The sequence below is a fragment of the Triturus cristatus genome, chromosome 9, assembly GCF_964204655.1.
Source record: "Triturus cristatus chromosome 9, aTriCri1.1, whole genome shotgun sequence".
Lineage (NCBI taxonomy): Eukaryota > Metazoa > Chordata > Amphibia > Caudata > Salamandridae > Triturus > Triturus cristatus.
In genome coordinates, this window is record NC_140592.1 from 731135845 (window position 1) to 731157870 (window position 22026).

General features: G+C 49.0%; 1 protein-coding gene across 1 annotated transcript in view; it reads right to left on the minus strand.

Annotated features, from left to right (window-relative positions):
* Positions 1-22026, minus strand: part of LOC146798630 (adenylosuccinate synthetase isozyme 2-like) — a 70955-nt gene that overhangs the window by 20197 nt on the left and 28732 nt on the right. The window contains exon 11 of the mRNA XM_085625947.1: positions 10639-10736. Coding sequence (XP_085482073.1) covers positions 10639-10736 — 98 coding nt within the window. The remainder of the gene's footprint in view (positions 1-10638; positions 10737-22026) is intronic.

Here is a 22026-nt window from a genome sequence, read left to right on the forward strand (position 1 = left end):
GGAAGTAAAATCAGAATTAAAAATCCCAGTGAGGGGGGCGTGGCCAAGATGGCGAGGTGAGCGGACGCTTCCTCCCGTAGCTCCTCCGGCCCGGCCAAGCTTGAGCCCTTTTCTTACGCCTTTCTCCCCCCGCTGAGGCTCAGCGCGGGAGAGGAGAGTGGCGGAGCATCAGGGGTGCACATTGGTGCTGTTTTGGTTCGGATCGCCTCGGGGGAACCCCCCCAAAAGTTCGATCGAGATCGAGGGACGACGGCGAGCCCGAGGGGCGGAGCGCATTGGAGAGCTGTCCGGGCGCCTCGGCTGGGCCTGGTGCTGAAAGTTGCGATCTGGAGGGGGATCTGGCCCGCCGCTCGACGGAGACTGAAGGAGCCTTGTGGGAAGGGTCCCGACGGTGCAGGAGGCTTTGGACGGGCGCCCCGGCACTCAGACTTGTGACGGCGACACTTCGCACTGCGGAGGCCCTAGCCCTTAGCCGAGGTACAGCGGACTCCCTGATGGGCTTGGACCATCGGGGCCCCGGTGCGTGACAGACGGGGGCCGGTGGTGGACCTTATTTTACTGTGGGGTGCCTCGGGGGCCCCGGTGGTGTTGTCGGGCCTGGTCGTTTTGGCCTGCTCCGCCCGGCCGCCATTTTGTCCCCGAAGGAGCAGTGGTGGCGGCCTTCGCCGGAGTCCTGGCTGCTGGATGCAAGCGACCCCCGCTGCCGTTGGGCTGACTACCGGAGGGATGTACTGATGAGACCCCCCCGCTGCGGCCCCCTTGGTTGTCTTACACGGGCTCCTGCGGCTGACGGTGACCGGTTTGGGCCGCCATTTTGTCACCTGTGACGCAGCGACTTCACACACAGTGCTTGCCGGCGGCTGAGCATCCCTGGGGCGCCTGGATTGGTGCCCGACTGCGGAGCTAGTGATGTCTGGAAGAGGCGGCCCGAAGAAAGGGGACCGTACCCTGCCGGACATGCTTGGCAGGGCCCAGCACTTGCGGGACAGGACGCAGCCCTCGCCGGGGTCCTCCCGGGCTCCGGCGGGTGTGACTGGAGGGGAGCCACCCGTCACGAGGGCCTTTATGGAGGAACTGTTTAGCTCCCTCAGGGAGGACTTCCAGACGCTGAAGCGGGAGGTGGCCAGCGAGGTCCGAGAAGTGCGCAGGGAGGTGGAGGGCCTTGGCGAGCGTGTTGAAGCGGTGGAGACGGAGGGCCAACAGCGAGCGGAGGAGATAGTCCACCTTCAGCAGGACGTTCTTCGTCTCCGGGAACAGTGTGTGGAGCTTCAGGCCCATTCTGAGGACCTTGAGAACAGATCTCGGAGGAACAACATCCGAGTGCGTGGAGTGCCGACTGCGGATGAGGGGTCCGACCTGGGGAGCTACTTGCGGGCCCTGTTCCGAGAGATCCTGGGGGAAGATGCGGACTTTCCCATCAGCATTGACAGGGCGCATAGGGTTGGCCGGCAGCGCCAGTCATCGGCACCTCCACCGGACATTCTGGCCTTCCTGCCCGACTTTCCACTAAAGGAACGCATCATGGCTGAGGCCCGCAGGAAACAGCCTCTGACTTTCCGGGATCGGCCGGTGGCGCTTTACCAGGACCTCTCCGCCATCACGCTGCAGAAACGCAGGTCCTTTAGGATTGCCACTGACTTTTTGCGCGAGCATGAGACGGCGTACTCTTGGGGTCACCCCTTCCGCCTGATCTTTCGGTGGAATGGAGTGTTACACCAGCTACGCTCCTTGCAGGACGTTTGCGGTGTCCTGGGGCTCACGGCGGCGGAGGAGGAGGGAGCTACGCCGTCGTGGAGGTCCTCGGAGAGACGGAACCGGCGGAGGTCAACGAGGCGGCGCTCGGCGGCCAGTGTGGGGCGTCCGGACTCCCCTACCATCAGAGCGGACATGGCCGACGCCCTGAGAGTGGCAGCCGGGGACTCGACCGGCTCCTCTAGCGTGGCCTTGACGGCCTAACACACACTCCGGGGGGAGATGTCTCTAGCTTCTTTACATGCTTGGTACGGGGCAGGGGGGTTGGGGGGGAGCGGATGGAGGTGAGTGGCTGGACGTCCACTTCGTTCCTTTCTACGGACTTGCCCGTTTTGGGGCTTGACTGAGACAATGGGGTGTTTGAGTTTGTGGGTGGCTAGTTGCCAGGGTTGTGTTTTGGGTGGGGGAGGGGGTTGTTTTGGGGTTGGGGAGGTCCCGTCCGATGTTGTCTATGCCCGCTTTGTTTTGGCCTGTCCTGCGCTGCGGCCCCGCGCGCCCCACCCGCTGATTCCCGGCCCATTGCATGGCGCTCCTGACCCCCGCGAGGAATGCCGGGCCTCAAGGTAGTGACCCTTAATGTTCAGGGTCTGAATAACCCGGTGAAGCGCAGAGCGATCCTATCGTTGCTGGAGGGGACACAGGCGGACATTTGCCTTTTGCAGGAGACACACTTATTGCCCCGAGATTGCCATAGGATGCGTTCTGCTAAGTTCCCTACCCAGTTCTTTTCCTCGGCAGCGAACAAGACGGCGGGGGTAGCCATTCTCCTAGCGAGCTCCTTTCGGGGGGAGGTTTTGCATAAGTGTGCTGAACAGAAGGGGAGGCTCCTTACGTATCGCATGCGCCTGGGAGGCATAGCATTTACGGTCGGCTCTGTTTATAGCCCAAACGATCACCAAGAGCGCTTCCTAGATTCCGCGCTGGTGGATGTCACTGCTTCCCCCGACCGTCACATTATCCTGGGGGGAGACCTCAACATTGTCTTCGATTCTGTGATGGACAGATCGGCGCAGCGCTTCCCGCAGACGGGGGAACTGTCCCAGGCTGGGAGGGCCCGGATTGCGGAAATGGACTTGCACGACCTCTGGCGCTCCATGCACCCCACGGATAGGGACTACTCTTATTTTTCGCACGCACACCGAACCTACTCACGGCTAGATTACCTCCTGGTGAGTGGACCGATGCGTGCCGCGGCCACGGCGGCGGACATCGGGGTCCTGACCCTGTCTGACCACTCCCCAGTCACCGGCGTTTTCCAGTGGCCGGCGGCCTCCCCCTCTCGGGGGGTGTGGCGCCTTCGGGATACCCTTCTACACAAAAAGTCGGTGGTGCAGCGCATCGGGGAGGTCATACAGGACTATCTCACCCACAATAGCAACACTGACACCTCGCAGGCGACACAGTGGGCGGCATTGAAGGCCGTCCTCCGGGGGGAATTTATCTCTATTTCTGCAGCCGAAAATAAGGAGCGGCAACTGAAGAGGGATGAGCTGACAGCTCAGGTCCGGGAGCTTGAGCAGGTCCACCGCCGTACGGGGGCGCCGAGGGTGTGGAGGCAGTTGAAGGCAGCGAGGAAGCTCCTGTCGGCTCTGGATCTTGACAGGGCGGAGTACGCCGCCCTACGCTTGAAACATGCCTACTACACTGGGGGGGACAGATGTGGCAAGCTCCTAGCACACCGGCTCCGGGTCGCGCAACAGCGTAGCGTTGTGAAAGAATTGGTGGGCACGGACGGGGGGGTTGTCTCCGGGGACGCGGAGGTAGCGGAATCTTTCCGCGGCTTCTACGAGGCGCTGTATGCTGAGGAGCCCTCCTCGCCACGGGATGCCGACGGCTACTTGGAGTCGGTGACCCTCCCGGTACTGGATCCGGCTCAGGCTGACCGCCTGGAGCGGGACATCCATGTTGAGGAAGTGATTTCAGCTATCGCGCGGCTGAAACATGGCAAGGCCCCGGGCCCGGATGGGTACACGTCGCTATTTTACAAGACTTTCTGCACGGCCGTGGCCCCTGTCCTTACTCGGCTATTTAACTCTTTCTCCGAACCGGGAGCCATCCCTCCGGATCTTCTGAGGGCGACGGTCACGGTAATCCCGAAACCTGGGAAGGACCGGGCCCTCTGCGGCTCGTACCGACCCATCTCGCTTTTAAATGTCGACCTCAAGTTGTACACGGGGATTCTCGCGTCCAGGCTGAGTCCACACCTCCCCGATCTGGTGGAGGCGGACCAGGCTGGTTTTGTGCCCGGCAGACAGACGGTGGACAACACCAAGAGGGTGACGCATGTTCTGGAGAAGGCCTCAAGGATCTCGGGGGAGCGGATGTTGCTGTCCGTTGATGCGGAGAAGGCCTTCGACAGAGTTCACTGGCCGTATCTTGAGCTGGTTCTCAAGAAACTGGGAATCGGCGAAAAGTTCCGCACCATGGTATTTAACTGCTATAAGCATCCTTCAGCGTCGGTGCGGGTCAACGGGTGCAGCTCCGGTGGCTTTGCCATCGAGCGCGGCACGCGGCAGGGCTGCCCTCTCTCGCCGCTCTTGTTTGCCCTATACATGGAGCCGTTTGCTCAGAGGATCCGTAATAATCCGGATGCTGTCGGGGTCCGGATGGGCCAGTACGTCCACACCGTCAGTCTTTACGCGGATGATGTCCTGTTGACCTTGGACGACCCTAGGAGGTCGCTGCCTGCTTGCCTCCGGGAACTGGACGCCTTTGCGGGGGTGGCCGGCTTCAAAATGAATATGAGCAAGTCGATGGCGTTAGACGTGTCCCTGGCTGCGGATACCAGGAGGGATCTTCAGCGGCTCTTCCCCATGCAGTGGTCCTCGTCCACGGTGCCGTACCTGGGGATTCTGCTGGCGCCTACATTGCCGGAGATGGTCACGGCCAATTATGCCTCCCTTAGCAGGAAGATCAAGGACGAGCTTGGCCGCTGGAACAAGGGCCTGCTGTCCTGGCTGGGGCGAATCGCGGCGGTCAAGATGACGGTGTTGCCCCAGATACTATATCTTTTCCGGGCCCTTCCGCTCCAACCCCCGGTGGGCTGGATACGACAAATGCAGGCTGACATCTCCCGCTTTGTCTGGCAGGGCCGCAGACCACGCATGAAGAGGGTCCTCTCCACGCTTGCTCCGGAGGCGGGGGGTCTCGGCATTCCAGACCTCCGTAAGTACTTTCAGGCGGCACAGCTACGCTATCTGGTGGAGTGGAGCAGGTGGGAGTCCGACAAACATTGGCTCTTCCAAGACCAGGCAGTGGCGGGCCGCACCTTACAAGAGGTTCCATTCCTGCGGCGCGCGCATCGCCCCCCTAATCTTTACGCTTCCTTTGTTACGCGGGTCCCCCTGCGGGTGTGGGACGCGGTCTGTGAGGCCCGGGGCCTTACCACCTTCCCTTCGCCGCTCACGCCCATTGCGGACAACCCGGACTTCTCCCCAGGGATGGAGCCGGGGGTTTTCTCCCACTGGGTGCAGGCGGGCTGCAGGGCACTCTTCCAGATCTATGGCCAGGAAGGAGTGGTTCCTTTTCAGCAACTCCGCCAGGAGTTCGGCCTGACGGAGCTGGACAGATTGCGCTACATGCAGGTTCGGCATTGGGCCATCCAGCCCCAGGTGCGTGCCATCGCCGCCCGTCCAATTACACCGTATGAGAGGTGGTTGGCTACTCGGACCTCCGACGCTAAACTGATCACCGATCTGTACAAATACCTACAACCCCCGCCGTTTCACTATTATAACCCGGGGAGGGAGCGTTGGCACAGGGAATTGGGTAGGACACTCAGCCACAAGGAATGGGACAAAATTGCGTATCGGGCGCGGCACTCTGCATATCCCACGGGTCTTACGGAGACCTTTACTAAGGTGTCCACATACTGGTATTACACCCCGGAGAGACTGTATGAAATGCATAAACACACTGACAGGGGGTGCTGGCGGAGCTGCGGGCAGGAAGGTACCCTTTCACACATTCTTTGGGATTACCCAGTGTTGACCGCCTACTGGAAGGAAGTCTTGGACGAGGTGGATAAGCACTTTGGGATAGAGCTGCCGCGACTCCCGGCGTATGTCCTGTTGGGCCTCCCCAATGACCTAATGTACCCACTGAAGTCCTGTAGGGGTAGGCAGATCGCAATCGCGCTGGGGTCTGCGGTTCAGAACATTCTAATCCACTGGCGCACAACCACCGTCCCCTCCATCACCGGTTGGTTGTATAGGCTCTGGCATGTGCTGGGGATGGAGAAGCTGTCGCTTACGGTTGCGGGGGAGATAGACCAATTTGAAGAGCTGTGGCAACCCTTTCTAGCGCTGCTGTCCACTGAATTCCGGGAGCTCACCTGCCCGAGGTATCTTAGGCTTCTCAGGCTGACGCCGCCGGTGGCCCCCGCGGACTAGCTTACATGTGAGACGGGGACCTCCTGGGGAGGGGGGGAGGGTGCGGGGCTTCCTGGTTAGGATTACTCTGATGCGGGGGGGGGGGGGGGGGGGGGGGGGGGTGTTGTTGTTGTTCCGTTACTGGGAGGATGGGGGATGGGGAGGGGGGGGATTGTGTTCTGTTGAGGGGCTGATGGCTTTTATTGCTTCGATTGGGGTGTTGGATACGCGTGCGGGGATTCCACAGCTTGCATTTCTAGCTTTCATTTACTGTGTCTTTCCCCCTGACTCACCGCGCTACCTATTGCCAACCCTCTGGAGTTGCACCCTTTTTCTTTGAGTGTATTCCATGTATCCTGCCCTCCTATCCCCCTCCCCCATGGTTTGTTTTGTCTCAATAAAAACGTTTTAAACATAAAAATCCCAGTGAAGTGAGCTATCCAGGCCTGACATGCGAGGTTAGTTCAGGGACGTTGTCATTCTTCAAGAATGGACTATTTACGGTGTCCCAAAAAAGTTTATGATCTTTGGTATCTGCAGCCAGATCTAATTTTTCCCATGCCACATCCTGCAATTCCTTCTTCCTAATGGAAAGTGCAGTTTTATAGTTATAGCGCTCTTCCCTGATCTTACAAACGTCTCTTGGTGTGGCATCAAGTGAAGTTTTTAACCTTTTTAATGACTGCGCACAATGGTCATCAAACCACACCGCCTTAACTTTCCTTGATTTCCGAGATTTGTGTGTCAGGGATTTCTCAATAGTTTTTGTAATAGTTAGGAATTTGGATAACAGAATTCGTGGGCATGGGTCCAGCAATAAGCAATACTCGACCTCTCCACAACAGTTTGTGATCACATTGGCAACAAGTTTAGTGGGGTCAACTTTTGTCCATTTCACCCTCATCCCATTCGATCTTTCTGCAACAATGTCCTGAATTGGTTGACCAAAGGTATTCCTTTTGATTCCCCAACCCAATAGTTCAACGGTTACACTGTTGTGATCACTGACCACTTGTTCAATCACCCAAACATTGATATAAGCTACAGAGCAAGATATCATAATATGATCAATAAATGATTGGCTGTTCCTCCCATGGAATGTCGGACATCTAACATTGTTTTTGTTCTTATTACATTCTAGGAGGTCCAGGTCATATTTGGCCAATAGGTTATTCAGAGCACTACCATAGTTGTTATGCGGGAAATGATTATATACACATGTTGTTTCCCTTCCCGAGTACTCCTCCCTATGGCCACAAGCCCCCTTGAGTGCATAGGTACATGATTTAATGTTAAAATCTCCCACCCATATGATGGCAGCAGATTTGGGTGTACTCAATAAAAAGGCATCAATGGCCTGCTCTATGTCAGAAATAAACTTTCCCTGTTTGTGCCCGGCAATATTATTATAAAAGTTTACTATTATTAAGTCTCTGTATCCGCTATGGACCATACGCAGAACCGAGGCATGTTCACCTAGGACTACATGATCACTAGCACAGAACTCAGTCAGTGCAGTGGATATCAGGGTCACGAGTCCACCCTTGGCTCGACCAGCTTGGGATGCCACAGCCTGCACGTTAAAGGAAGTATAGCCCTCAACATGTACTTCAGCCCTATCCCAAGTTTCTTGCAGGCAAATAATATCATAACCTTGTTTAATAAAGTCAGCCCATATGGGGGTGTTTACCTTAGAGGCTAGCCCAGCTATATTCCACGTAATAGCCCTTAGGTTCTCTTCTAAGGCTACTTGGGATGGGTTGGTAACTATAGTGGCTGATGATATTGTTGGATTTATCATGCGTTTTTCGGCAGTACATATGATGGTATCTAACACAGTTGGATCGTTAGAAGTTCTTATAGTAATGTTTTCCGCATCCTGGAGAAACCCATCACTGCTTTGGGGGTCATCAACCACATTGGGTAACACAGTAACGTTCCCCACAACTCCACCTCCAGTTTGACTCTCCCTCTTCCCCTGCCCGAACTGTAATTTTCAATCACAATCATCCAAGCTGGAAAAAACATCAAACCTGTTCCCTAATTCAAAAGGTGTAAAAGGCCTCAGGTGCTCCATTCTCCGAATGTTGTTATTCCTGTGGCCACTAAAGGGAACCATATTCCAACCTTGGTGATCGATTCGCTGATTTGATGCATAAAGGGCAGTGGGGTCATTTGTATAGACTGAACGATTTTTCCTTACATAGGGTGTGGGGAAAACCAAGGACCTAGGGTAGAAATAGGTCAGAGATCGAGGGCGAATTTGACTATTACCATTGCCCAGGGGCCAGTTCAATATAAAAGCTACCGCTTCTGGGTCTCTGAAATTAATCAGAACTATGTCTCCATCGACGTCTTTATTCCTTCCACCAAGCCATGGGAGACGTCTAACATGCAATATCTCACCATTTACTTTCCTATTTATAGGTCTATATGTTCTTAACCAGTGGATAATTTTATTTTTTAGCTGGGCGTAATCCTCACTCTTATTATCAGTTAAGACAGGAACCCCAGTCAACACCACCACTAAGAGTGCAGCTTCTGGGGGTAAATCGACCCGAAGACCATGAATCCCAGGGACCCCCTCCCACCTAGGGTTACCCTGCACCTGGGCAGTACTCCCTACTGGGGCAATACTGACTTCCTCCACCAAATCCATAACGGGCTTACTAACTAAATGTTCCTTATGCAACAAAGGTCCATTTCTGCCCTGATCCGGAGCTAGGTGGCCCACAGTCTGCATTACATTCCTACTGAAATCAGGAGGTTCCCTAGGTGGATTTATAAGGTGAGCTCCAGCCTGTTTACTAGTACCATCCGTTGTAACCTTACCTACAACGGCCATATTTCTCAAGGTAGATTCGATATTCTCTAGCCTATACTCCAGCTTCCTTAAAGTGTCAGTAATGGGTAAAAGGAGAATGCTAATCATGTCCCCCAGTTGGGGTAAAAAAATCGGTGGGAATAGGCACCTGTGGGATGACTACAGCTGATAGAGCAGGCTCTGGGGGGGGGGTCACAGCAGGGTTCACAGCCGTTAAACAGGTACTAATGGCCGCCGTCTGGCTATGATCTGGCCCAATTAATATCCCAGAAACAGACCCATTAGATGGATAGTGGCCAAATTCTGAATGCTGTGTCCTGGGGCCATTGATCACCCCCACCCTACGCCTTTTTTTCCTGGGAGGAGGGCCGTGAATAATCCCCTTGTTCAGATTCTTAGCCTTTTTTCCTACCCCCCGTCCCACAAGCCGCTTATTGAAAATTTTAGAATGACTTATGGCGTGTGTGGGGAGAGAGTCGCTGATAACCTGGATACTAGGGACACAGTTTGTGGGCGAACAGTCACGTAACAATAGCGGAACACCCTCTTGCGAGAGGGGGGTATCGTTTACACCATTACTACCACTATCGACAACAGGAATGTTTGGGGAAACAACCTCTGAAGCTCTACGTTTCATGTTTTCAATAGAGCGACGACGTTCTAGTCTACGCTCCTCCAGGGTAGTGTCCAGCTCCTTATCCGTTACGAAAGACTTTTTAAAGTAACTGTCAAGGGGGCCATTTACCACTGGCCTTGATTTCTCCCCAGGCAACACATTCTCACTAGAAGCCATGGCAATATTTAAAAACTCCCAATTACCACAATGCAGCGGAGTCACTCCTGGCCCAGCCCAGCCTCGATCGGCCTCGGAGGGTCTCAGAGGGTCCGCCCTTAGTCCGGGCTTTGTCCCGGGCGATGTCCCGCACACGCGTCCCGCTGACGCGTAATACCTTCAGATCTTATGCTGGCTGTGGATGGAGGGGGCGGAGTCACGGGAAGAGGCGGCAGGTGTGCTCGATGGAACACGCACAGCCTGCTGGTCCTCGCAGTCCCGTCCTCCTGTACAGCAGCTCCCTGATCAGATTCCAATGCCCAACGGGGCTCCCTGGACACAAATTAAATGAAACCAATGCCCTACGGGGCTCCAGAAGGCTGCAGGCAACACAGGTCAAGTACTCCTCTGCGAGCGGCCCCCGCGAAGCGGGGGCCGCGAGGAGTTTTCAGCGGTCAGCAGGGGGCGGAGTCACGGGAAGAGGCGGCAGGTGTGCTCGATGGAACACGCACAGCCTGCTGGTCCTCGCAGTCCCGTCCTCCTGTACAGCAGCTCCCTGATCAGATTCCAATGCCCAACGGGGCTCCCTGGACACAAATTAAATAAAACCAATGCCCTACGGGGCTCCAGAAGGCTGCAGGCAACACAGGTCAAGTACTCCTCTGCGAGCGGCACCATGTCAAAAAGGGGTACTTTCCTGCAGCTTCAACACAGTAGCATTTCTCTAGGCCATGTTTTTTCCTTCAAGATGCAAAGGACAGAAACTGATTGCCCTATAGAGCCTAGTTTCAATGTCAATTTATTTTGTTTGGTTAGGGCTTAGCTCAGATCCCATATAAACCTCTGTCTAGGGGTATCACCTATGCTAATGCCCTCCAATTACAACTGTACACCCTCTTTCCACAACCTCATATACTGACCTGGAAAGTATGGAATCTTTTTCCCATTCAGGCAGTACTCCACGCCCACTTTAATCTCTTCCAACCCATCCAGGATATCCAGCTTGGTCAGAGCAATCCTGCAGAAAAGACAATAGAGTTAGCAAGTGGCTGTTCTAATACTCTAAGCACCACTGTCCTACATTAGCATCAAGGAGAAAGAAACGCTCAAATCAACAGGTGGAGAGACCAAGGGGGCGACAGAAGAGCCCTGCCAGGATTACACAACTCTGACTGGATGCAGAAAGAAGAACTTTAGAAAGGATTATTTGGCAGACAAAGGAGTGATGGAAACGAGTTAGGTAAACCAAGATCTAACTAGCATAAAGTGTTTATGGAGATTTAGGGAAATGGATTAACCAAGGGTAAACCAAAGAGTATCTGCTTCAGTGCAAATTTGTCAGAAAGAGAAAGGCCAAGGAGTAACCCATTATTCAGACCCCCAGATACTGCGGCATAGATTTGCAATTTTTGTGGCACAAAAAGTGAAATTTTGCGGCACAAAAATTGAAATTTAACAGAATTATTGAAGCACTTTATTTTACTCGTAATCATTACTTTTCAGTCTTAAATCGATGGAAAATGTTTAAGCAGAGCATCCCACTTTAAAATAGACATGTTTAAAGTGCCTGGGAGTATTTGTTAGCTATGCTAAGTCCACAAGTCCTGTAATGGCAGAAGCAACATTTTTTGCATGTTGCTAGTAGCCAATCAGAGAACTTGTGGGACTCTGACTTCCGCAGGAGCGATATGGGCCGAGGGAAACAAAAATCCCCCCCCCCCCCCCTCATCACCACCTTCCACCATCCTCTCCTCCAGGGCAGCACAAGTCCAAAACAAAAAGTGGGTGGACTAACCAAGATTGCAAGTTTGCAAGTGACCTCACACATACATTTATCAGGTATATCATGAGTACATTTAAGAGCATTATGAGATTTAACAAATTAGATTTACCTTTGGGCTTGCTCCATAAAAAGTGGTGCAATCCGAACGCAAAATCTGGGCCTAAACTAATATATTCTTTTTTTACAAAGCCTTGCCACAAATAAATTGGCAACAAGGAGTAGCATGGCAGTAAATATCTTCTGTTAATTGGTTGCAAAGTCTGCATTTTAAAATATTTTATGTTATGTTAATGTAACTTATTGAGCCCACAAACTAAAAACTAAAGAAAGCCCAAAAGATCAGGAACCTAGTTCTGGAATAGCCATGTTTTAAGACCCTTTCTAAATGAGGCTAGTGAACTTGCAGATCTGATATGCATTGGAAGCGTATTCCATAGTTTGGCCATACCGTAACCAACGCTTCAGCCCCCCCAGCTAGAGGTGTGAAACCTGGGAACCATCATAAGCCTGGCACCAGTAGAGTGCAACTGTCTGCCAGGATGATACCAGGAGAAGATATTTTTTATGGGGTCAAGGCTTCTGCTACAGAGGTGCCCAGTAAATCTCAGGGAATAATAATAATGGTGAGATAACTCTACAGGTTAAAGCATTGCAGGAGAGATCTTTGTTTTGTGTAGTCTGATTTGCGTCAAAGTAGTATAGAAGGTTAATGTACCAACCATCTAAAAATATCACTACACTGTTCTGGTGTACATTGATCAGCATACGTCGACCACCTAATGACGCAAATCTTTTCTTCTGCACAGGGTTCTCAGTGTGCCAAACAATTAACAATGCTACTACCGTGCCCCAAAGTGAAGGCAATCCTTTTTCTCCACATCCCAGAAAACCAGATGCAAACAGCACGGTGACTGTCTGCCACATACCTTCCCCCATAAAATGAGACTACGACAAAGGTACTCTGCAGTATATCACTTGAGCGTGCGCTGCTGTTGACCATAGTTGGAAAAGTACTCTGGACTACTGTATGCAGACATGCTAAATTCAGATGCTAGGCAGGTTAAACGGCAGTTCAAATTGAAGCGTGGGTGGGGGTGTCAGTAAATGCGGAAGTCAGGGATCTATAGAGTAGATGAACCACCCAGCAACTATGATCTACCTAGGTATGAAGTCACTATTGATAAGCATGAAACAAAACCTAGTATTAATGGATAACAAAATCACTACATGAAAAAACTGAACTGACAAAACAACCGTACGAATAGACCAGCAAGCCAGAACAGGAATGGGAATGGAGATTTGTGATGACGACCTAAAATTTCAACAAAAAGATGTCTTACCTAGGACAAGGTACTGTATCATTAAAGATAAAAATTAAGATTTGAGTGCCTTCCATGAAAAAAATAATCTCAGGATCCGAGAAATCGGACATAGTCAAAAAGGAAGACAATGGGCCAAACACAGATGACCAGAGATTCTTTAATGACTTTTGGAATCCCGTCCCCTCACTATTCCAAGGCAATTTTCTAGGAAGGTGACTTAATGTGGCACTGTAAGTCAAATGGAATAGATCGCACACACCTGTGGGATACACACACTAGTTGCAAAGAAACTTCGAGGAACCCGGTCTAACCATGATCTAGTAAATAGCTGGTGTATGTGGCGTCTCGCACACAGGAAAGGCTCACACCTCTTCAGTCAACAACATGTGGTCTCACCTAGACTTCTAGGTGGGTACTTGGGATGTGTGCCCCTGGACATGCAGAGGAGTGATTTATGAGGTCCCTCTCAGAACAGGCTACTGTGGTTTTAAAAATAAGGGTGCCTGATGGACGAAGAGATACGGTCCTATGGAGTCTATCCCTGAATGTACTGCTAGATAGGGTATTTAGGGAGGAAATATCGAAGGAGATTGTGGAATATTTTGCACATACTATAGGATCAGTGGAGAAGATAACTTTGATTTGGGATGCCTTTAAAGTGATCATGCGTGGCCACTGCATAGCTTCAAAATGGGGTGTTCAAGACCCTTAGAGAGCATCTGTCTAGACTTGAATTTGAAACTAATAAGAAGCCATCTGAACGATCATCTGATGGGTGCCCTGTGCTTTCAGCGGGATTAAGAATCAAGATATCTGAATAGAATGAAGTGGCAGAAGGAATAGCGCCACCTGGGCAAGTACACTCAGGCCTGCAAGTTTGGTATGGGTGAGCATCTTAGTAGAAAACTCTAACAAGAAAAAGCAGCCATGGGCAGCCAATAGTAATACACACATAAAAAGACAGATGGTAGCCTCAGACATGAAGAAGAGATAGCAATGGTGTTCAAAAACTACTATACAGCGCTCTGTTCTACCAAACACTTTGGTGTTTCCACAAATAAGACACCGCAATTGCACAGCTAGGAGATTCCCAGAGACTATTTCTGGAAGAACCTCTATGCTGGGAGAGGTTAAGGGGGTATTAAAGGTCTGCAGGCTGGTTAAGCCCCTGAAATAGATGGGCTTCCATCCGAATTCTACAAAGAATATGTGGATATGAAAGCCCCATATGTCCTGTTGCCATTTGAGAAAACTGAAGCTAAAATTTCAAAGCATTGCTAATCACCCTCCTAAAGGCAGGAAAGCCACCACAGTCTTGACTCATACAGACCCTTTCTCGCTAATAAACCGCAACACTTACATTCTAACTAGAAATGTTGCAAATAGGGTACTCCCTCTGATGCCCACTCACATGCTACCGGATCAGGTTGGATTAATTTTGGGCCAGTCGATTTCACACACCATTGTTACTCTCTTTGCTATCCTGCACCAACTAGAGCCTCAACTGAATGTGGTGCTATACATTTCTCCCTCAGCTAGGCTCTGTATTAAAGGACTGATTTAGGATACAATATGAATCACCAGAGTCACATATCAGGGTTGCCCACTTTCCGCCGATCCTATCAGCTGTGGACCTCGAACCGTTTGCTGCCAAACGGTGTCAGCACCACTCGGAATACGCCTCCAAATGACTCTTTACGTGAGAGATCCATATACAAGTTAAATTACTAGGCTTCTAGATTAGCCATGATAAAGAGGAAGTCATGAACGATAATAACAGGTCAACCTTCACCAAACTGGAAGATCAGACATCGATATGAATCGGGATGCCACTATTAATGGCGGGATGCATGGGCTGATCAAAATTGGGATTGTTTCTAAACGCTTAAACTACTTTGTTAATATACCTATCCCTCCACACCAACATGATTTTCTACACACTGAAATCCTTGCTAGATCGACTGATTTGGCTGGGTAAACTACCTTGGTTAGCTTGGGAAACACTTTACCAAATCATCAATATGGATGTGTTGCTCTTGATGTGGAGTTTTATTATTTGTATGCACAAGCCCACTTCGCTTAATTCTGGTTCTAGCCCAAAAGTTACATGGCTCATTTGGGGGTGGAGAGCTGCATTGCAGGTACTACCCCACTACCAACGCTAATATGCAAAGAACCCCGTGGGCGAGCAGTAGAGATCAACATAGTGAATGGCCAAATTGAAAGTCAGTGCAGGCGTTGAAATACTATTGTTCTGCATTTCTGCTAAGACACCACCCCAAGTCCATCATGTCCTATGAGGAGAAAGTGAGATCCCAACTGCACAAATCGAGGATCACTAAATGGGGAGAACTTTATAGGGAGGGATAATTTCTCTCATCTGACTTAATCACATCTCTTGATACCTACACTTCATTGGATGTCTTTCTGTACAATAGACTCAAAATTGCAACCAGACAACTAACTCCTGTATTTCCATATGAGCCTCCTCTCCCCAGGCCACTTGAACTTCTCATTGCTGCCAATCACAAAAAACTGACTTAACATTATTCAGTTCAGTGCAGGAGGTGGCTCTAAAACACACCATCTCTTCTAAAGATGTGTGGAACTCTAAGACCCCATTGGCAGATAAGATATGGGTATACTGTTGCACACAAGCTGGCTGGGGTAGCTTCCCCAAGCAGTAGACTTTGCCTAATACACTTCTACTAACTTCTCAGATTATATTACACACCGCGGTCCATGTGGAAATGGGGACTGCGTCAGGATTCACAGAGTGAAAGAGGCAGCCAGTCAGGAGTATATACATGTAGTGTGGGATTTTTTCAGGATCTATGCATTTTGGCAGGAGGGGGTGCAGTTTATTTCCAAGATGATTATGGTGCATCTTAGCAATATGACAAAGTGGCATTGCTAGGCAGGGTTTAAATAAATTCCTAGCATGAATAGAAAATGTACAACTTTGGCACTGCTTCTGGCTAAAAGAAGTGTAGCCAGACACTGGGTCAAGGGGAGAGCTCCTACGCAGAAGGAATGGCTGTTTACTTAACGAAAATGTTGCTTTCTGTAATGCTCTTTCTGGTGGATAATATATCCACTTGAAGATTCATCAACTTTTGAAGCCATTCCGGATTCAGAATCTCTTCAACAGCTCTCCCACATCAATAGGAATTGCACACTACACCTCAGCACCACTCCAGACGTTAATGAAGCCATAAAGCAGCCCTGTCGACGCGATCACGTCAGTTACCACCCATTTTTTAAGGCGCATTTGAGCCAACTGGATGACACCAATGTCCTTATGGTAGTTGCTTTTTTCTGTAGCATGTTGGAAGTCACAAAGTGACTGTGGTACAACCAGCCATGCAATAGGGAGGTGGGTTTACTGGTGAGGAACCTACAGGTAGCTATAGTACATCACATTGGAAAAGTGTGGTGGGGTGCCCGGTTTGCTGCTTTGCAGATGCCTGCAACTGGCACTCCTCTTACCAACACAAAAGTGAAAGACTGGGCTCTGGCGGAATGAACATGAATACCTTCCAGTGGATCCTTTTGTGCCATGGAGTAGCAAATCGTGAGGCACAGAGTAATCGAACTTGACAATGTCCTCTTATATACAGTCATGCACTTCATCTTTCCAATGTATCCCAAGAACTTCTCTGGTTAGCGAGCCTGAATTTAAGGATCCTGTCAACATATAAGCAGACGTCTGACAAGCTCTCTTGGGGTCAAGGCAGTGAAGTCTTTCTTCCTTCTTCGTTGGATGTGGAGTGGGATAGAAAGCAGAAGGGTAATTGACTGGACTAGGTGGAAAGCAGTAACAGGAAGGCAGCCCTGGTTCTCAACACCAGCTTGTCTGGGAAGAAAGACATAAATGGAGGTTTCCCATATAAGGTTTGCAATTCACTAACACATTTGGCTGACATAATAGCCATCGGAAAGACCATCTTAAAAATTAGTAGCCTTAAAGTCATGTGCAATGGTACAAATGGGGAACATACAAGGAATGTGAGAACAAGGTTGAGGTACCATTGGGCTATAATAAATGTTGTAAGGAGAAACTGGTTAGTGAGCCCCTTTTACAATCCGATAACAATGGGTGACTTAAAGAGGGGAGAGGAGTTGGCCTAACGGCTAGGGCGGTCGGCCTCAAATCTGGGGAACTGGGTTAAAGTCTCTGCAATGACGCTGAACATCCTGTGATTCTGGGCAAATCACTTAATCTCCCCGTGCCTAACAAAAATTAATGTGTCTTCATGTAACGCAACTGATGCTATGTAAAGCTCTCCGATACCAGATAGCTGCGGGTCAAGTTCGCGCTATATAAAACTTCGTTAACAACAACAACAAAAAAAAAGGGCGGCAGATCAAGCAAACATAGGAAGTCTGATAAAGCTGATAAATACCTTTTAACAGTGCCCACCTCGCAGCCCTGTCAGGCCAGGCGCAGGGCGATTCAGAGAATGTAATCATAGAATGTCAGATAAACAGGCATGAAGAGGATCCTCAGAGTGATCAGAACATCATGTGACATATTTGCTCCACATGAGTGAAAGGACTGTCTTGGTGAATTGTGCCCATGAACATAATACAGCATCCACCAGCCCAGGAAGCAGGGTTAAAAATAACTTGAGTCCAAGTTCAATATCCAGCCATGCAGGTGTATGCTCTAGACTAGAGTCTTGAGTAAAGAACCTGCCCTTGCACTTGTGAGAGGAGGTCTAACCTGTCAGGGAGTCTGAACAGAGGTCACCGGAAGAAGTGAATGAGCAAACCACACACTTTGTGGCCAATCAGGGGCAATTAGGATTACTTTGGCCTGGTCGAGACAAATTGTTTTTAAAAAGTAAGGAGTCGAGAATAAGGGAGGAAACTTGAAAGGAAGAGGAAAGTTTCACCTCAAGCAAAATGCGTCCCCCAATGCTCCCAGCATCGTATACTGGAGGGCACAGAACGTTCGTGAGTGGCAAAGAAATTTATCTGAGGAGACCCACTGTCACGGTGCAGTCCACCACTGGACTTCAGATCTGGACTGACTACAAGGGAGGAAGGCCTTTAGCACCAGATGTATCGCCAGTAATTCCAACAGCTTGATGTGCAACGTCTGTTCTATTAGAGACCAGAGGCCTCTGATCTCCAATTCCTCCAGACGGACCCCCCTACCCTAGGGTGAAGACACCTGTGATCACTTGTCACTGGAGGGAGAGAGGGAGAAACAGCTTTCCTTATGTAAGGTTGCTGTCCACAGTGCACGCACATAGATCCGCTGCAAGTCACTTGAGACTTGGATACAGCTGTGGAGATTTCTGTTGTGCAGGAAGCTTGTGCAAAGGATGATACCCATCCTCCAAAAGGCTGTGATCTTTTGGTTTAGGGGGATTAGGTTGCTTCCCTGCAGTGGCAGGGGAGAAGACGAAGAGGAGGAGGTAGGTAACAGGATAGCTCGAGTTCGACGATTGCCTCATCTTCTATATTGCTTGTAGAGGGGGTTTGCCCGCTGTTGTTGAGTTGCAAACGGTCAACAGCTTCAAAAGTAAAAGCCCCTGTGGAAGTTACGAAAATGGAAAACCGATGTCAGTCTCTGGGTTGTATTCGAAGACCAACAGATCAGGCCGTGGCTGAACTGTCCTTAAATCTCTCCAGTGCAGAGAAGGTCTTGGCATTGGAGAGGTTAGATCCGTCAAAAGGGAGTTCCATTTGTATCAACTGTATGCCTAGTGGAAATCCTGAATTTCTTAACCAGTAGGGCATAGGGAGACGGATGTCCTCATAGCTCTTGCCATCAATTCATTCAATTGTCGACAGTGGAACCCCTACAAAGAACTAGCACCTAACCTGCTATCCCCCATTTGTTATAAACAATGGGAAGTATCCAAATGATGTGTGCACACAGTATATGCACCCACTGTCACGGTGCAGTCCACAGCTGGACTTAATGTTTAACAAAGCAAAAGCAAATGGTGCACCACTTAATGAACAATAACGAACAAGTTATAAAAGTCTGTGTCCAAGGTTGTTCTTCAAATCTTCCTTTATTTATTCTTAGTTAATTTAAACATATCAAGTTGAGTAGAACAGCCAACGTGTTTCGTCCAAAGAATTGGACTACTCCAGGGCATATGCATGGCACTCCTAACGTGTAATGTCAGGGTATCCGTGATGGATGAATATAACCAGCATATGGAAATGGATCACTCTGTATCCACTCAATTTAGTATGAATGAAACAGTGCTATGCGTTAATAGTAACAACCGGACTCCAAATGTGTCCAAGTAAAAGAATTTGTTTGGTCACACACATATGGAGCGGGCCAAAGCAGGAGCAATCAAAAGTTCCACACCGTGATAAGTATGGGGAGCCACAACACAGTCTCGCCTCCTTCCGTGGTGCTTTGTAGCAGCATTACTGTCTCCAATCAGCTCTGTGATATTCGGAGATGGTGGCATTGTGTGGTGTGCCAGTGGAGTACTCTGGAACAACAGCAAAATATTAAGATCAAAGGAAGAATGCATGATCACCAAAGGATGTGGCGTCACTCTCAGCATCGATACCATTAGCATATTTGGAGTTGGAGTTGAATTGGCAGCAATGGTGGGAAGGGTGCCAAGTGGTAGGACATGTGCAAAGCTCCTAAGAGTAGGCTACTGGACCATTGGTCGCTCCACAACAGACCATGGCTCAGCTGAAGATGCTGAACATAGTGTTCAGAATGGCGGATGGATCTGTCCCAGGAGGTGGAATCTCTGGGTACAGACGATACAGCTGGGGCCTTGGAGACTAAAGCAGGTGGTCGAGTACCCGACCTGGCACAGAGTCAGACCGAGCCAAATGTGCCAGATCCTCCGTTTGCTCTTCCGTCTGTTCTCAATTCGACACTGGGTGAAGTCAAAGGTCGTGGAAACTTGCTTGGTGACATGTGGCAGCACATTTCATACCCCCTCTTTTTCTTCTATCTAGAGGATTTTGATGCAGGTGAAGACTGGTGTCTTCAACATCAGAGTTGCAGCATCCACGCCTGTCTTCTCTCAGTCTGGCCATGAACATCTTGGCCTCTAGTTCCTTGTGTGCTTGGGCGTGCATTTCTTTCTTTTTTTTTACACAATGCTCAGGAGAACAACATCATGGTCCGATCCCAAGGACAACTGGCATTTGTTGTAAGAGTCCATAACAGACATTTGCCCAGCACAGTCCTAACAAGATTTAAATCCGGACTGCTTACTCAAAACATTTAGAAGGAAAACTGCACCAAATTTAGTTTATTCAAGAAAAATCCTCCACATCGTTGACACTTCTGAGCCTCTACTACACGTTCATGGTGCAGAAAAAAGGAGAACTGATATGCTAACAGAATGGCTTTAAGGCTTCTGTAACATCACAAGGTCATGTGTGGTGCCATGTGGAGATGGCACACCCTTACAAAAGTAGGAGAGCTACTGAAGTGTTTTCGGAACCATAAAGGCACCTGGGATATTCAAAAGATGAGGAATCCACAGGTAGTTTTTATCAGAACACTGCAACGAATAACTAATTATATGCCGAGATGCTCCCTAGCTCATCTAGACCCCAAGATGTCTGTGCTCCTTCATAATCTTCATGGTTGTCTGACTATTCAGAGATGAAGTAGGAGCAATTAAATATACTAATTCTGTACTGGTTTGTATTATTGGGAGTTTAAGCATGTTGATGGATACTGAACACCACGTATATTGCTGCAAAATGGGGGAGGTTTTAAATAAATAGTGCAAGTGTCATGAGTGAAACAACTCAATACAGAATGTCAAAACTGGGGTTGAATAAATCAGTAGCAAAAGATATTGCCAATAAGACTGAAATGTAATTTGCATGCATCCTAATTTCATCTGGTTTGTTTCTATTATTTTGCTAGTGAGAAAAAAAAAAAACAATAAAAAAAAAAAATTACATCATCAATTCCATGAGATATGTGCCTTTAAAGTTAGATTTTTCTTGGAGACCGACTTGGGGTACCAATGCGGTTTCAGAACAGTAGAAATCTAGCTTAAGAGGGACTTGGAACAGCTCTCAATGTCTCACAGTGAGACACCAGCAAATTCATTTTCATGACAAAAGACCTAACTTTGGGACTCATTTCTTTTTACAATCGGTTTGGGAGAGTTGGGGGACAAGTTCCCTTTCTGTGATTGGTTTACATGATCTGCAAGATTCATGGCAAGAAGAAAGCCACCTGTTTTTTTTTGTTTAATGCAATTTTATATAGTGCGGACTTTACCCAAAGGTGTCACAGCGCTTCACAATAGAACCAAGTATGTTACATGAAGATAATACATATTTACACGTTCAAATTGACTGCCAACCTCTACGAAAATCCAAGCCAGTTGGCAATTTTTAAACTGCGTACGGAACAAATTAGATACCCAAAAGGTTTCCAGAGATTGCCATGGATTTCCAATCCCCAACCAACAGCATAAACGTCCCACAGACTCACTCACTACTCTGAACCTACAACCTTACCGACAACCTATGCACCGCACAGCTGTTTAGTCTCAAAATAGACGGAAAAAGTAGCTAGATCCTACTATTTTCGGGAGTATAATTTTCAGTATTTTATTTTACCTACCAGTACATAAAACACATTTATTTTTCAAAGATAATGCTACAAATAGGCTGAATCTTATTTAACATTGTTCTGTTAAATGGTACACTATGAGAGGTGAACAGACATGGGTTCTAAAGAACACCGGTCATAAGGGTACTACATATACTGCAGATAATCACCGACTACCAATGGTTCTGTCTAAATTAACCAAAGAGCGTGGCAGATCAGATTAGAGAGATTAAAAATTTCCTTTGTGCAAGGTAGGTTAGATAAAGCTAAAGGTTTATTTTTTACTCTGCTTATCACTGATAATCCGCTGCCACTGGGGCTTCAATCCACACCTATCTCAAACACTGATTTCACACTTGCATTTTTTGATCTCAGGGGCCAAGCTCAACTTACTCAAAGTACTCAAAAATACTTAAGGGCTGTACACTATCAGGCAGCACTAGAGGTCATGCAAACTATACAAGGGTATACAAGATTACGTATGTTCAGACCTCTTAGCTGCAGGGGGAAAAAGTACGACTTGTTTTTACTTTGAACCATATTTATGCTAATCCACAGAGCAGCGCCTTCTTATTTGAAGGACAAGCTGCAATTCTACTAGTATATTTATGGCTGACAT